The sequence below is a fragment of the Dendrobium catenatum genome, unplaced genomic scaffold, assembly GCF_001605985.2.
Source record: "Dendrobium catenatum unplaced genomic scaffold, ASM160598v2 fragScaff_scaffold_706, whole genome shotgun sequence".
Classification (NCBI taxonomy): domain Eukaryota; kingdom Viridiplantae; phylum Streptophyta; class Magnoliopsida; order Asparagales; family Orchidaceae; genus Dendrobium; species Dendrobium catenatum.
The window spans coordinates 852,018-869,188 of record NW_021319168.1 but is presented as its reverse complement, the minus strand read 5'-3'; the positions used below and the strand labels follow the sequence as shown (position 1 = coordinate 869,188).

At 33.7% G+C, this 17,171-nt stretch overlaps 1 protein-coding gene across 1 annotated transcript in view; it reads left to right on the top strand.

Annotated features, from left to right (window-relative positions):
• Window positions 1-16,247: 16,247 nt before the first annotated feature.
• The window catches only part of LOC110109706 (polygalacturonase-like), a 2,624-nt gene continuing 1,700 nt past the window's right edge, over window positions 16,248-17,171 (top strand). The window contains exon 1 of the mRNA XM_028695909.1: window positions 16,248-16,694. Within this exon, the coding sequence (XP_028551742.1) occupies window positions 16,248-16,694 (447 nt within the window). The remainder of the gene's footprint in view (window positions 16,695-17,171) is intronic.

Genomic DNA, 17,171 nt, shown 5'->3' with positions numbered 1-17,171 from the left:
TTACTAATCCCTTTCTTTTCTAGAACTCTCCAGAGCACTTCTCTTGAAACATTATCATATACTTTCTCCAAATCAATAAATATTATATGTACATCCTCCTTGTTCAGTTGTTCTCTCTATACTTCTCCATCAAACCTCCCAATAAATATAAAGCTTCCATAGCATACCTACTCAGCATGAATCCAAATTGATTTTGAGAAGCATAAATAAAATAAAAATAATAGAAAACCTAAGTAGTCTCCAAGTCTTCCTAGCTCCTTGATATTAGTTGAAGAATTTACCATTTTTAATTTTGCTTTACTCTTTTCTATTTTGTTTAAAGATTTTAGAGATAAAATAACATTTGAAGGGCCCATAATGTTTGTTAGTCTAAGATTTTTATTGAAATTAAGGTCGATGGTGGAAGTACCAAACTATGCCTCCTCTAATCAAGTTGGACTTTTGTGCATGAAAGGTGTTATTGAGTAATTAATTGACTTATTCGGTACTAATTTGTTGATATTGTATCTTTTCAAGTCAATGGAGACTTAAATGCTTATGGAACTCAAAATTTCAAATGTTCATCTAATCAAATAAAAAATTAGTGAAAGATCAGATCATACAAACTATAATATCAAAAACAAAAAGATCTTGACAATAATTTTAAAGAAGTTTTGTAAAGGTTTTAGGCTTAGTTTGGGACAACAGCTTTCATACTGCTTTCTAAAACAATTTTTTAGAATAAAAATTTATGATTCATGAATTTTTTTTGTACTAAAAAGTTGTTTTAGAAAGCAACAAAAAAGCTATCCCAAACGAAGCTTTAAACGTTAAAAAAATACTTAGAGTTGCTTGTAAAAAAAATATTACAGTATAAATTATAATTCTCTAAAAAGTCCTTTGATATTGAGTTTGTAATAAAAAAAAAAGTCACAACAAAAAAGCTTTTTTTATGAAACATATTTATTAGAATTAGTTTGAGTAATTAGGATTCGTTTGGTACGTCTTTTTCATTTAAGAAATTTTTTTGCTAAAAATTTTTTTTTTTTTTTGGGGAAATGATTTATTAATTAAAATGATTAATATTCAATCAAATAAATTAAATATACATGTATTCATTAAATAATTAAATTAATTGACATATTTTGTATTATTTAGTTAAAATAAATTAAACGAGATTGTTTTTATTTTAATTCATTTTTCCTAAATCTAAGTTATTATTTAATTAGCATAATAAATTAATAAATAATAATTTGTTATGATATTTGATAAATCTAATTAAGATTGATTTAGGCAAACTCAATTATATAAATTCTTAAATATCTTTTGAAATAAATTTAACTGAATTGAACACCTAATATACCAAATAGTTTTCACAATTTAATATATATATAATTTAATAGATGATCATCATCATCACAAATCTTTTAAATAAATCATTTTCAAAGTATTGAACACAGAAAATTTATAAATATTCGATTATGATGGATATAATATGATCATTATATTATATCTCTAAGAATAATATGAATAAATTATTAAGAAATTAATTATTTATAATTGTGAGATTAAGAAATAGTGCACATAAAATATTGATTGTCATGTTATGATTTTTGCATGATAAGTTAAGCTTTGTTTGAATAAAAAAATTAAAAACAATTAAAAAAACATATATTATTATGATATGATCATATTTTAATCCAACTGCTCTTACCTCTCTATCTCTCTTGTTCAATAGATCATCCCACATATCTCATCACCCTTCTTCCATGTCAATAGGAACCATATATTCTCACTACTACAACATTAACATAGACAACCACCTGCCTTAACATAGAGTTTTTACATGAAAATCTCGTGAAAGAGAAAAATCATATGATCTGATCTAGTTGAAATAATTCAACTAGTATTAATCATCAGTTTAAAACGATGTTCTTTCATGTAATTGTGAAAGATATTGATATAATATAGTAAATACAAACTGTATATAATAATTTATATTGTGAATGTTGGAAAAACCATGTGATATGAGAGCTATCTTCAAGAGTAATTTCTTATTTATTTGGTTGTTCTCCTTTGAGGAGAGGAGATTAGGGACTCAAAAGTCTAACATAAATATTGATGCTGATGTTGAGAGTTATAGTTAAAGCATATGACATGCATCAAGCTACAGGCAATGACGTGCACTAATGTTATTGGCAATAGCAAGTGATAAATTCAGAGAGTATTATATAGCAAGATGACTAAATATCATGAACTATTAAGATAGTACAAGTCGATCAATACAAAATCGTTGAAGCAATAACCTTGGAACACCATAAAAGAAGCCAAACAATTATTATTCCATTTGACTAATGATGTTGAAGAGGTTCTATAGGTGAATCTATTTGAGTTAAGGAATGAATATCTTCCCCACTTTAAGTAAATGAATATCTTCTTCTTCACTATATGTTAATCTATTTGAGTTATTTATAGGCTAATAGGAATATTGAATATCTTCTTCTTCATACCTAACTGGCAAAAGTTTTTTTTTTTTTTTTTTGTATCAATGAATCAATATTCTCATACAATAATAAAATAGAATAAAAATTTATATTAGAATATCATGATAGAAATTTGATCATGCTTGATTTCAAAACCGTTATATATACTTTAAGATAAGTGCAATACAAAATTCATATAAATTACACGCATCTAAAAGCAAATTCAATGGACTTGAGACTCATTATGATCCAAAATTTTTTACGATAACTCAAGCTAATTTTTTTCTTAAAATAAAAATCTATGAAATAGAAAAAAAGTTAAAAAACTTTTTAATATGCATTGGTATTTTTTTGGTAGCTTAATATTATATATAAGCTACAAAAAAAATACCAAACTAAGATATTGATACGAAGTAAGAAGAGAACTAAGGCTTCGTTTGGGACAATTTTATTACTACTTTTAAAAGCGGCTTTCTAGTACAAATATAGTTTTTTAATTAGAAAATTTTGTGCTAGAAAGTTGTTTTAAAAAGCAGAAAAAAAGTTCTCCCAAATGAAACTTTAACTTGTTTTACTACTTTGTAAAACAGCTTTCTAATACAAATATTTTAAGTTTAAAAATTTTTTGTACTAAAAAACTACTTTAGAAAGTAATAAAAAAGTTGTAACGAATCATAAATCTTGCTTTTGAATTGAACAATGTGAAAAATCGCATTAATCAGATATTTTAGGCTTTAGTAACTATCAATTAACCATTTTGATAATCATTAATTAAGAACTTTAACCGTAGAAACAATACTCCTAACATAAAGTTCAAATCTGTTATCTTTATAACTTTGTTGATTGCAATATCCGTCTTTTCTAGAACAATTTATAAACTACATAAAATCTTAGACCTTTTTCTTTTATTGTTTCAATATTTAATGTATTATTATGTTAAAAAATAATTATTTTATATAAAAAAAATCAATTTTATGTGTTGATTAATTCAGCTCAGATCCATAAGTTTATTTTAAAAATAAACAATTCATAGTTATTCTAATATCTTTATGAGAATAATTTATTTATCTAAGAGTCTATTTGGGATAATGGTAGCACTTTAGAAAGTTCTTTATGAAGTTGTTGTTGGGATGGTAAGTTAGGCTTCGTTTGGGGCGGCTTTCTTATTTTTTTATAAAGTAGCTTTCTAGTTCAAAAAATAAAAATTTTGTACTAAAAAGCTGCTTTATGAAGTAGTAAAAAAGCTGTTCCAAAGCTTCGTTTGTGATAGTTTAATTACTTATTCTTAAAGCAACTTTTTAATACAAAATTTTTAATTTCTGAACTATAAAGCTGCTTTAAGAAGCCTTAAGAAAGTCATTCTTCGTTTGGCACAGTTTTATACTACTTTTTACAACAGCTTTTTAGTACTAAAATTTCTTGAAAGCAGCTAAAAAATAGTTGCAAAAAGTTATCCCGAAGGAAGCCTTAGTTTCTTTGCCTGCAAAAAAAATCAATATTTCACCATAGAAGTTTTTTAAAAACTATAAGGCTTCGTTTGAGGTAATTTTTTTATTGTTTCTTAAAACAACTTTTTAGTATAAAAATTTTCATTTTTTATACCAGAAAGCTGCTTTAAGAAGCAATAAAAAAGTTGTCTCAAACAAAGTCTAAGAAACAAGTAAGAAAAATAATAGCTAAATAAAATTGTGATTGCTTTCCGAAAAGCAAAGCAACGAGAAAATTGTCAGAAATAGATCCTTAGTAAAAAAAAAATACTAAATAAAAGAAGGAGAAATTCTTCATAATTTCGATGGAAAAAAATAGAAATTATAATAATTAATTGAAAATATTTTCCCTAAAAAGAATTACATCCTTCAAAAGATATTTCTGATATGCATAATCCCAAGCACATGGAAGGAATCACATAGAATTCTTAATGAAAAGAGAGCTATTATGGTCACATGAACATGAAAGTGCCCAAAAGATTTATGAAAATATCAAAGCTAATTTTATCGAATTAACCTAATTTTACATTTATCACTGACAATAGATGTAAGCTTTAATAGGCAACCAAAAATGACACAGATTTCTACATTTATGTGGGGGAAATTGCACATAATTAAGGTTAATTAAGTGCTAGATTTGTGATTAGTAAATGTTTGTTTATTTGATATTAACTAAATACGATTTAACAAAATAATGAGATATTTTTACATAGCACTTCAATTTAGAAGTAAGAGTTATAATCTAAGGTTTTTTTATATGGGTGTAGCATTTTATAAAAGTAGTTTTAAAGCTGTTGTTGTGAAACTAAGGTTTCGTTTGGGACGGCTTTTTTATTGCTTTCTAAAATGGAGTTTTAGTACAAAATTTTTTAATTTTGTACTAAAACTCCGTTTTAGAAAGCAATAAAAAAGCCGTCCCAAACGAAGCCTAAGGCTTTATTTGGTATGACTTTTTACTAATTCTTAAAGCTGCTGTAAAAAACAGTTTTCTAGTACAAAAGCTTCTTGAAAGCAGCAGAAAAGTATTAGACAAATATAAATTATGATTGTGATCTAAAAAACAAAACAGTAAGAAAACCACCTCAAACGAAAAATAAGTTTAATTGACCATTGAACTTTGCAAAATATCATAATATTTATGATATATTATACCAAAAAGTGCTTTGTCAATGAGTCCTTGAATGGGCTGATGGCCTATGGATAACTTTGGAGATATTATGAACTATAAAATTGAGATAGTTCTTTTTTTTTTTTTCAATATAAAACCTCAAATCCATCACATAGGAATATGGCATAGTTCCATAGTTTAAATTTATTCAATTTTTATTATCCAACAAAAAAAAAATTAAATCAAACAACTGCCTTCATTAAGCTATCACATATTAGTAACTTTGTTTGTAAAAAGTAGCTTTCCATCATAAAAAATTTTGAATTATAGAAAAAAATAATAAGAAAATTATTGCGGGCTAGAATATATGCGGCGATAGAGTTAGAAATATTTTCGTCTAAGCGTTGCACGGATATTCAGCACACAAACAGAAGATGAAAAAACATGAGTATTTTTACATGGAAAGTCATGTAAAGGAAAAAACCACAGGGCCACGCCCAGTTCATAAGATTTCACTAGTGTTTGCTTAAGTTACAAATGATTGACTCGTCTCTGAAATTGAGGACGATCAGATTACAACTCTCAAGCTGTAATTCAATTACAAAAAGATATTGAAATTTCGATGACGTTGAGTGATCAGGTAGAACTCTTGCATCAATTGAAGGTCGGGTGGAACTTTTGCATCCCTTAGAGTTCGGGAGGAACTCCGGTGTCACTTGAAGGTTGGGTGGAACTCTGGCGCCACTTGGAGTTCGGGGAGAACTCCGGCGTCACTTGGAGTTCGAGAGGAACTCTGACGGTGATCGAGGAGGAGTCTCTTCCATCTTTATTCTTTCTCGTCTTCCTTCCCATCTTGCTTCCTTGCTTAATTCCAGTGTCGGTCGACTGCCGGTTGAAAGTCCGGCAGTGGTCGAGGAGGAGCTTCTTCCTTGTCCTCCATTTCTTCCTTATCTGCTCTTCTTCTCTTCTTGCTTGAGTCTCCTCATAAGAGAAATGAGGAGCCATTTATAGTTTTCTGAGAGTAGCATGTCCAGTAAATAGGAGGAAGATCACAAGCAAATTGGGATTTGTTTGAATGTACGGCCGATGTTAAATCTCTTGATCATTGACTGTTTATCAGACATTTAAATCTCTAATGATATCAAAATTCGATGATCTTAGGCTCGTTGGATTTGTCTCGTCAAGCCGCTTGATTCAATTATAAGCATGACACATTTGGAAACTATTTGGTAATTAGACTTATTGATCAAACCTTCCAAATGTGTATTGGGTCTTTAATTTGGACGAATTTGAGCTCGGATTGAGTCAAATTTGGTGTGTCATTGGGTTTGTATTTCCGAGACGTTCAGTTCGACTATAAGTTCACTGAAATCGGAGTTCAAGTGGTCTCCAATTTAATTTTTGAAGTTTCCAACATGATTTTTGCCTCGAGATTCGTGCCCGATCAAATTAATTTTTTGGATAATATATCAGTTGCCCCCTATTTTCAAACGTCAAAGCTCCAGGAGTCTGAAAATACATGTCATGATACTTCAAATCGATTGAATGTGTAAAAACTGAGCTCCAGAAAATATAACTTTGCTCAAATTACATCTTAGAAGCTCCACTGAGCTCCGAAAGTGCCAAAATTAAGTTCAAAATATCGAAAAGCGTGTTCAAAGACTCAAAAAAACGTCTAATTTGGGTTGTTCGAGCCTGAATTCGGAGCCTGGACACGTGTAAGCGGCCAAATCGATCATCCGGCCGCCGCCGGCACTGAAACGGAGCGTCGTTTGGAGTGCACGGTCAAGGCAGCCAGTTATAACCAAGTGTATATCATTTAAAAATTTTATTTTTTTTTAAATGTGGGGCCCACTTTTTCTTTTTCTTTTTTTTTAAAGTATATATATATATATAATTCTGAAAATTATCACATATGGAGCCCATAAATCTTTAAAAAAGCTTTTAGAAATATTTTTAAAAAAGTTTGAACAAAATGGGAGGAAAATCCCCCCGGGTAATGAATTTTTTGCACCTTCTCCTCTTATCTCTTCTTCCTCCAAATTTCTTACAATTGAGGCATTCCTCTATTTTTTATAGACGACCTCTCCTACTAAAATTCAGGGCCCCTCTCCTTGTATAGAAGTTGAAATTTTAAAGTCGTTCTTTTTCTTTCTCCTCCCTCATTCTAAACTTCTTACAGTTGTGGCATTTCCCTATTTTCTGGTAGGTGGCATCTCCTACTAAAATTCAAGGGCCCTCTCCTTGTACAGAAGTTAGAATTTTTACATCATTTCATTTTCTTTCTCCTCCATTTTCCTTCTTACTTTAGAAGCTTTCCATTGCTTTTGGTAGGTGGTATCCCCTACTCAAATTTAGTGCCTCTCTTTAGTATAGAAGTTTAAATGGGTGACATGACCTCCACCAAATCTCCATAATCAAAGGAGATCGCTCTGCTGTCCGATCTGAGGGTTTAAAGAAGACTCAGAAAGTAGTCAAGGCTGATAACATTATATCCACCATAACTAGTGATTCATTGATCATTTTCAGGAAGAAATTTCACTTCTCTAACGACCTTGTGATGAAAGCGCTTGAAAGATCTGCTTGTGCATGTTCCCCTCAAGTAGGATTTTTGACGGTGTACGAGTTCAATTTGCGAGGGGGACTACGATTTCCCTCTCCTCCAGAGTTGATTGACATTTTGGCGACATGTGGAGTGAGTTTGCCCCAGCTTTCTTATAGATCCATGTCAATCATAACGGGGTAGATCGTATTTTTTATAGATCGTGGATCGGTATTATCCCCGGAGTGCCTTTCTCGGATGGGTAGACTTGTTTGTGATACGCAGGGCCTTATCTCCTTCTGATCAAAGTGGTTGGATATCCACACTCTAGATCAATTAAGAACATGGGTTAGTGACTTCTTTTTTATGCAGAATGATTGGAAACTCCAGGAAAAATGGGGAAAATTGAAGGATTTGCCCATTCCCTTACACGTTGGAGTAGAAGACTTATTAAAGATCCTCAATCTCGCTGATATTGACACCCTCCATTACGAGTCAAGGCATCTGAGTAGATATATAGAAGAAGAATATCTATTCAAGGTGAAATTATATACTCAAGCAGGGAGATCACATACTCGTATGCTAAAGAAGTCTGCCAAAGTCTTCATTGCAGTTATCCAACCGTCAAAAGCTCCTCCTAAACGATCAGGAAATGAGGGTGATCCGCAAACATCAAAGAAGAAGAGAGTGGAGGAGATTTTAACTATTTCCAATAAAAGTAATCATGTCTCTCCATCCAAGTCAAATATTCTTGAACATTTTTTTAAGCATCAATGTGTTAGTCGTCGACGGACTGAAGAGTTGGTGAGTTTATAGTCTCTTTCTTGCTTTTTCTTTTGACGCTCTCATAAGAATATAACCCTTATGAAAAAAAAAATTTAACGTTTCAGTTGGTGAAATGTATGAACCTTAAAATTGAAATGACTAAGGTTTTAAATGATTGGAATAACGAGTTTGTGAAAGTAAAGTACTTCCATGGAGAGTACAAAAAGAAGTATGATAGTAAAATCAAGGAAATAAAGGCTGTGGAAGAGCAGCTAGCATAATGTAGGTCAGAATTGGCTAATATGACAACCTCAACCTCTTTATAGAATCAGCAGAAAGACATTCAGCATATTGAGTTGGTGGATGCATAGGCAGTAATCAATTAGTATGTTAAAGATCAGTAGACCACTAAAGAAAATATTGTAGCCTTTGATAATGAGATCAAGGGACTCCATAGCTTATTATTTGAGAAGGAAGTAATGTCCAAGTCAGAACAGTCACCTTCCAAAGTCATTGAAAAGTTCAAGAAGTCTATTGCCTTCAAGATGATCGTCCAGGATCAGATTCAGGAAACTCGTTATCACATATATGATGTGGAGGTCAAGGCCTTTGAATTGGAGTGTATGGAGGAAGACTTCATCAGAGGTTTCTGAAGGGCGTGCGTCTAGTGCAGTGCAAGACTGGATCGGAGATCGAAAGGTTGACACCTAGCCAGGCTTCTGGTGACCCATCTTTAGATTCTGATGGTGAAGAGATAGAGAGTGGGTTCATAAAGCCTTTGCCCTTGAGGAGGAGGATAATGATATTAAGATTTTGTAAGGTTATTATGTTATTTATTGTGTCACTTTATATATTTTAGTGATGATTATATGTGTTTTGTGTTGATATTTTCATATGATGTATGTGATGTTTGGTGATATATTAAGAAGTTGTGTATTTTTTTTCTTTTTCTTATATGCATATGAAATTTACTTAGTTTTATTTTAGTTTGGATGATGAGAAATTTTTTAGTGGATTCTCTTGACTTGAGTGAATGTGAGAGATCCTCCTTAAATGTTTTGACCTATATGAGGTTGTTAATCAAAGCATTTGCTTGATGATATTTAATATGTATGGAAGAGGTGAGATCAAACCCTCCTAGAATTGATCATCTAATAATTTAAAATTCAAGTCATCCCTAGGATGTTTGACCTATCTAAGGTTGTTAGTCGAAGCATTTGCTAGATGAAATTAATTTTTATGAAAGAGGTCAGATCAAATCCTCATGGGATTCATCATCCACTAATCGAGATACAATATAAATTATGTATTTCTCGAATCATGGATAAATAGGCTAAAATTTTTTGTGGGTTTTTATCTTTTACATGAGGAGATAATATCATAACAAAGTGAACATCACATTACTGTATTATATAAGACAATATAATAATTCTCTAATATAACTTAAGGATGCAGGGGCTAGAAGAGTTCTACCCCAATAAACACATAAGGGATGTATGAAATGTTAGCATAACAAAACTTGAAGGATGCACAAAAGGATAACATAATAACCTGAGGGAACATTTAACACAAGACAAACAACACTATCAACATAGGAGAACATAATGCAAGATAAATAATACTATTAACACCTACTAATAATACTTGCAAAGATTGCTAACATTCCAAGTTTGAGGGAGCATCTTTCCATTAGCATCATTCAGTTTGAAGGTACTAGGCTTAACCATAGCTGCCACCAAATAAGGACCCTCCCAAAGGGGAGAGAGCTTGTTGCGCTGATGTCCCTTCCAACTGCTTCGATGCTACACAGAACTAAGTCCCCAAGAGAGATAGATCAAGGTTTCACCCTTCGATTGTAATGACGGGCAACCCTTTGGTGGTTTGTAGCTAGCGGTCCTGAGTGAGGCTACATCTCTTACTTCTAGGAGGAGATCTAAGTTATTTCTAAGCTTCTCATCGTTGTTACTAAAGTCAAAAGTCTGAACTCTATTGCTCGGGATTCTAATATCAACCAGTATGAACACTTCTATGCCAAAGCAGATATTATATGGGATTTGTCATGTATTAGTTCTAGCAATAGTCTGATAAGCTTAAAGGATATTTGGGAGTTCTTCAGCCCATTGCCCCCCAACCTTCCCTAGGCGTGTTTTTCATTCCTTTTAGAATTATTCGATTTATAATATATATTTGCTCATTCACCTGAGGATGGGCTACAACTGTGTAGACTAGCTGAATATGAAAATTCTTACAAAAAGATATAAAAATCTTCCCAATAAATTATGTCCCATTATTAGTGATGATATATGGGAAAATGACAGACTATTTTGTTACAAGTGGGTGAAGTCTGCCTTCACCCACTTGGTGAAGTAATTTATAACCAGGATGATGAATTTTCTTTGTCCAATGGCTATAAGGAAGGGTCCTATTATATCAATTCCCTACTAGGCAAAAGGCCAAGGGCTCTGAAGTGATGCAAGCTCTAGAGCGGGCGGGTGTATGGGTGAGATTGGAATGCAATTGACAGTTTTCACACTTTTAAATAAACTCAAGTGCATCATGTTTTATTATAGGCTAATAGAATATCTATCTCATGATCTTGTAGGCTAATGTTTTTCCTCCCATATGTTCTCCACATACTCCTGAATAGACTTCTCAGAGTGCGTAATCGGCTTCTAAATGCGGGAGACATTTGAGGTATGGTTCAGTGAAAGAACGTTTGTATAACTCGCCACCAATAATAGTGAAATTTGATGCTTGTCTCTAAAGTCGTGTTACAGCCATAGGCTCTTCAGGCAACACTCCTTCAGATAAAAAGGATAATGTAGGATCGATCCAAGAAGCCTCTCTTGGTTCATCGATTGATTATATAACCCACGGACCTTGGATACTTAGAAAGTAGATCTCCTCGATATACTTTATCTTATAAATATTTCTTATCGTTGATGTAGTAAGTTTAGAATGAGCATCGGCATGTGTGTTTTGCTCTCAAAGAATGTGGATGATCTGATACTCTTTTATATAGGCTAAGAGCAACTTTACGATGTTACAATATTGGGTTAGTTGTGGGTTATGGATGTCAAACTCTCCATCAACCTAAGAGGCAACTAATTGTGAATTAGTATGAAAGGCTTCTTAGTATTTATCAGTCCATTGAAATCCAAAGCTACGAGCACCTCTAAGTATTTTGAAGAAGGGTATATATTTATCTCCTGAACGAGCCAGGAAATGAGATAGCACTGAAATCCTTCCATTTAGTCTCTAGACTTCCTTGATATTCTTTGGGGGCATCATATCCCTTAGTACCTTGATTTTTTTATGGGTAACCATAAATCCTAAAAACTTTCCATATGCGACTCCAAAAGCACATTTGGCAGAGTTGAGTCTCATGTTGTAGTGTCATAGTAGATGGAAGCATTATTCAAAGTCAGATATATGTAGAGATTTTTCAAAACTCTTCACAAGCATATCATCAACATATACTTTTATAGAGCGTCCAATAAGGTCCTTGAAAACCTTATTCATAAGGCGTTGATATGTGGCTCTAACATTTTTGATCCTGAATGACATCACCAGATAGCAGTATAATCCTTTATTTGTTTGAAAAGCTTTGGCCTCTTCATCAGTACGATCCATCTTTATTTAATTATAGCCAGAGTATGCATCCATAAAGCTCAACATCTGATGTCTACATGTGGTATCGACTAACTGGTTAATACGAGGAAAGGAAAAGATGTCTTTTGGACAGACTTTATTGAGATATATATAGTATACAAAAATTTTCTAAGCTTTACTTGTCTTGCATACCATGATGACATTCTCCAACCAAGTGGGGTAGTATACTTCCTGTATCAATCAAACTTTTAAAAGCTTATCCAATTCCTGCTTACTTACTTGCTAACGATCTGGTAAAATCTTTTATTTCTTTTGGATTACTGGCTTAAAAGTTTGGTTGAGTTTGAGGGAGTGCAAGATCACTTCAGGGTCGATTCTATACATATATGTTAGACTCCATCCAAAAACATCCTAATTATTTCATAGAAAATTTACTAATTCTTTCTTCTCTTCGTCTGAGAGAAGGGATACAATCTGCACGATCATTGAAGGGTGTTTTTCTGATATGGATATAGTAGTGAGGTCTTCTATAGGAGGAGCTCTCTGAGGGATATCCTCGCCCTAGAGATCAAAGTCCTCGATGCTCAGGGTAACTGTTGGACGTGGTTTAACCTACCTAAGATAGCAGGTTTGTGCTATTTATTGTTCTCTGCATACTACATTGACTCCTACTGGGATAAGGAACTTCATCTTAAGGTGAGGGATGGAGGCGATAATCTCAAATATCAACTGGAGTGGCCTTCCAAAGATATCATTGTAAACTGATTTTGACTTTACTATAATGAACTAGATAAAGTGTGTAGCCTGTCAAAAAAATTCTCTAAGTGCAACTGGGAGACTAATTATCCATTCTGCTCGTACATGTCGATTGTCAAACTCATATAGTGGACCTACAGTAGGCTACAATTTTTCTCTGGTGAGACCCATATTGAGAAAAGTATAATATAATAGGAAATCCACGAAGCTTTCATTATCCACAAAAATTCTTTTGACATTGTAACACGGGTCACCTATCTCCACATTAATCACAAGTGGATATTGATGAGGGACTTTTATTCCCTTCAAATTAGAATTATAAAAAATGATAGAATGATCGATACAAATCTTCTTTGGCATCGGGTTTTCACCTACAACAAAAAATACTTTATTAGATAATAAAGGGCCTCCTACAATGATCTCAATCTCACCAACTTTTATATGATTATTCAATAGTTACCTATGTTATTATTGATTTTGTCCCCAGTGAGACGAGCTTCCTCTCGGGCATGTGGAACTCGAATAAACCATCGAAGATAACCTTGGCGGATAAGCCTTTTAATTTCATCCTTGAGCAGCTTACAAGCTTTGATAGTGTGGCCATAACTATGATGAAAATGACAATATTGATCCTGATTTTTTGTATTCGACTTCAAAGGATTCAACCATGTCACAGTATCTTGATCTCGGATGGAAATCAACACATTTTCTCGGGATGTGTTGAGTGGTGTATAATCCTTCTATTGCTAAGGTTCCCGTCATGGCAATGGAGGCCTATGAGGTAGATTATTATTCTATTATTTATTTCGTTGTGAGGATGAATTATCCATCGATCCTAGGTGCACCTTTGCGCTTTCCATTTATTTATTTCAAACTATTTTATGTGAGCATTATGGCTTCATCTGTAGAGATTTATGTCTTTACGCGATGGATCAAGTTGGCATATAAATATATTATATCTCATATGAGTGCCGAATAGAAGGGGCAAAGATGAAGGCCTCTAAGAAAGACTCCTCTCAGCAATTCAGGATCTATTCGTAGAATTTACCGAGCCTCGGTAGAAAATCGTTGAAAATACTCCTTCAGTGACACTCCTTCATTTTGGGCGATCCCGAAGAGGTGAGACGAATCTTAGTAATTTTTGATTGACAATGAATTATTCTACAAACACTTAGGCCAATATGATGAAAGTAGGAATTGTTCTCATTGTAAGTTAATAGAATTACGTTCAAGCTTGTCCTTTGAGGGTAACAGAAAATACCTGACAGAGGAGTACATCCGAGGCTCGTTGGATATGCATGATGGTTCTATAATGATCGATATGCTTGTATGGGTCAGATGTCCCATTGTAGGAATCAATACTTGACAGTTTGAATCTTGTTGGAAGGGGGTGTAGAAGAATGACTTTAGTTAGGTTTGATGACTCCTAGAAGTCCCATTGATGAAGATGTTGTCTTACACATCTTTTTGGGAACTCTTCTTAGACGAATCTTTGCATATTATGACATATGGTGTTGCGAGGGAGCTCAGCAATATGCAGTTGGGCTAAGTCTTCAAGGAGGTCTAGAGGAATGTGGGTTGTTGACCTATGTGCAAAGGATTAGCATAACTTACTATATCAGCAAGTTCGTTGTTTTGATGTGATTATATAGATGCCTCCTTGGCAGAGGAAGAGGAATCTCTATTTGAAGATGTTCAAGTTGAACATCTTCGGCCAATGGTGGATCTCGAGGGAGAAGAACATCCTCCTGTTATGCTAGCACCGGTTGTCGAGTCTCTCGTAGGATTTGAAGGATCTCATTCTAAGATTATTCCATTTTTTAGATTTTCTTATCTAAGTAAAGTCCTAAGGTTCCTTCTCCATCAGTATTTTTTCCCCCATAATAAAAAAGAGGTAGATATTGGACGTCAATGATTCATAGACTGATTTCTAAATTGGTGGAAGTTGGAGCGGGAAGTTCCCAAGATACGATTGCTACGCCCATTGGCCATTGAAGCAACACTTAAAATTATGGGATTGTGATTCCCACAGACGGCGCCAAACTATTGTAGGCTAGAATATATGTGGTGATAGAGTTAGAACGTTTTTTATCTCAACGCTGCACAGTTATCCAGCACAAAAATAGAAGATGAAAGAACACCAGTATTTTTATGTGAAAATCCCTGTAAAGGGAAAAATCTCGGGGCCACGCCTAGTAGATAAGATTCTACTAGTATTTACTTAAGTTACAAATGGTTGACTCGTCCCTAAAATTGAGGATGATCATATTACAACTATCGAGTTGAAATTCAGTTACAAAAAGATATCAAAATTCTGGTGACGTTGTGTGATCGGGTAGAACTCCTGCGTCACTTGAAGGTCGGGCGGAACATTGGTGTCCCTTAGAGTTCGAGAGGAACTCCGACGTCACTTGAAGGTCGGATGGAACTCTGGCACCACTTGGAGTTCGGGAGGAACTTCGGCAATGGTCGAGAATGAGTCTCTTTCTTATCTTCTTATTTCTCTTCTTCCTTCCCTTCTTTCCTCCTTGCTTAATTCCAGCATCGGTCGGCTGCAGGTTGAAAGTCCGACGGTGGTCGAGGAGGAGCTTCTTCCTTCTCCTCATTTTTTTCCTTATCTTCTTCTTTCTCTTCTCTTCTTCTCTTCTTGCTTGGGTCCCTTCTTAAGAGAAATGAGGGGCTATTTATAATTTTTTGAGAGTGGCGTGACTAGTAAATAGAAGGAAGATAAGGGACAAATTGTGAGTGGTTTGAATGGACGGCCGATGTTGAATCTCTTGATCGTGGATCGTTTATTAGACATTTAAAGGCTCTAAAGATATGAGAATTCAACGATCTTGGGCTCGTTGGATTCATATCGTCGAGCCACTCGATTCGACTATAAGCATGCCACATTTGAAAACTGTTTGGTAATTCAAATTATGGGTTGAACCTTCCAAATGTGCTTCGGGTCTTTGATTTGGACCAATATGAACTCGGATTGGGTCGAATTTGGTGTCGTTGGGTTTGTATTTAACTTCAAGACGTTTAGTTCGACTATAAGTTCGCTAAAATCGGAGTTCAAATGATCTTCAATTTAATTTTTGAAGTTTCCAGCATGATTTTTGCCTCGAGGGTGCCCGATCAAATTAATTTTTCGATAATATATCAAAAATAATAACCAAATAAAATTATAAACATGAGAAACAATGAAGTGAAACAACTATCCCAAACATTATCCTTAAAAAAAAAAAAAAGTAAGTCAACGTATTTTCAATATATTTTTTATTTTATGCATAAAATGTTATATCAGCTCGCCATCTTATATATATTAATTTTAAATTTATCCTAACTAAAGTTTTGACCAAATATCCTGACCCAATATCTTTTCATTAATATCAGATTCACTTGAACTCCACTTCTACAACTCTTTTCAAAAACAATCTTCCCTATTCAAAGCCTATAAATTTATGCTCCAAGCTCCATCAACAATCCACCATCTCTCGCTCTCCCTCTCCCTCTCTCTCTCTTCTTTAATGGCCAAAAAGCTCATCATGAGATTCGTGACTTTCTTCTTCCTCATTCTCTCCACAACAAAATCAGCTTCAATGCCTTCCTACAACATCACCGACTTCGGCGCAAAGCCCGACGGCCTGACCGATTCGGCCAAGCCGTTTCTCGCCGCATGGTCCAAAGCCTGCTCCTCCACAAAACCAGCCTCCATTTTCATCCCTTCCGGCACCTTTTTCCTCAGCCGAGCGGAATTCTCCGGTCCATGCAAGAGCGTCGGAATGCGAATATTTGCCTATGGAGCCACCGTCGTCGCTTCCTCCGACTACGGCAGCGCCGCCGCCACCTGGATTACTTTCCGGCAGGTCAAAGGCCTTTCCATTTACGGAGGGAAATTCAACGGCCGAGGAAAGCCTCTCTGGGCTTGTAAGATGGCCGGCGGAAACTGTCCCACCGGTGCACCGGTCAGTTTTAAAAATTTTATATTTATTTATATAATATTTCAATATTTAAATTATTAAAAATATTAATATAATTTTTTTAAATAAAAAAATATATTTTTCTATAATATTTTAATAAAATGAAATATTAAATTATTAAATAAAAATTGTACTGTAACTAACTATCCACTACGTCCATTTTCATTCGGCCCACTATGCCACGTTTCATCCGAGAAATGCAGTCAACGCAGTCTATTCACATGGTATTTTTGTAATAAATATTTACATTTTGGGTATTTTTGTGCGAAATCATTTTTTTTTTAGGTTGAATAAAATAGGATTAAGAGGAGTATAACTTCAAAATAAAATTAAAAAAATAAATTCTTATAATTTTAGACAACTTATTTTTTTTAGAGGGATAAAATAGTTAAAATAAATATTCTATTAAGGGGTTGTTTGGTTGGAATATAAAGTGGTATAAAATATTTCAAATATAGGGACTTTAAAAAA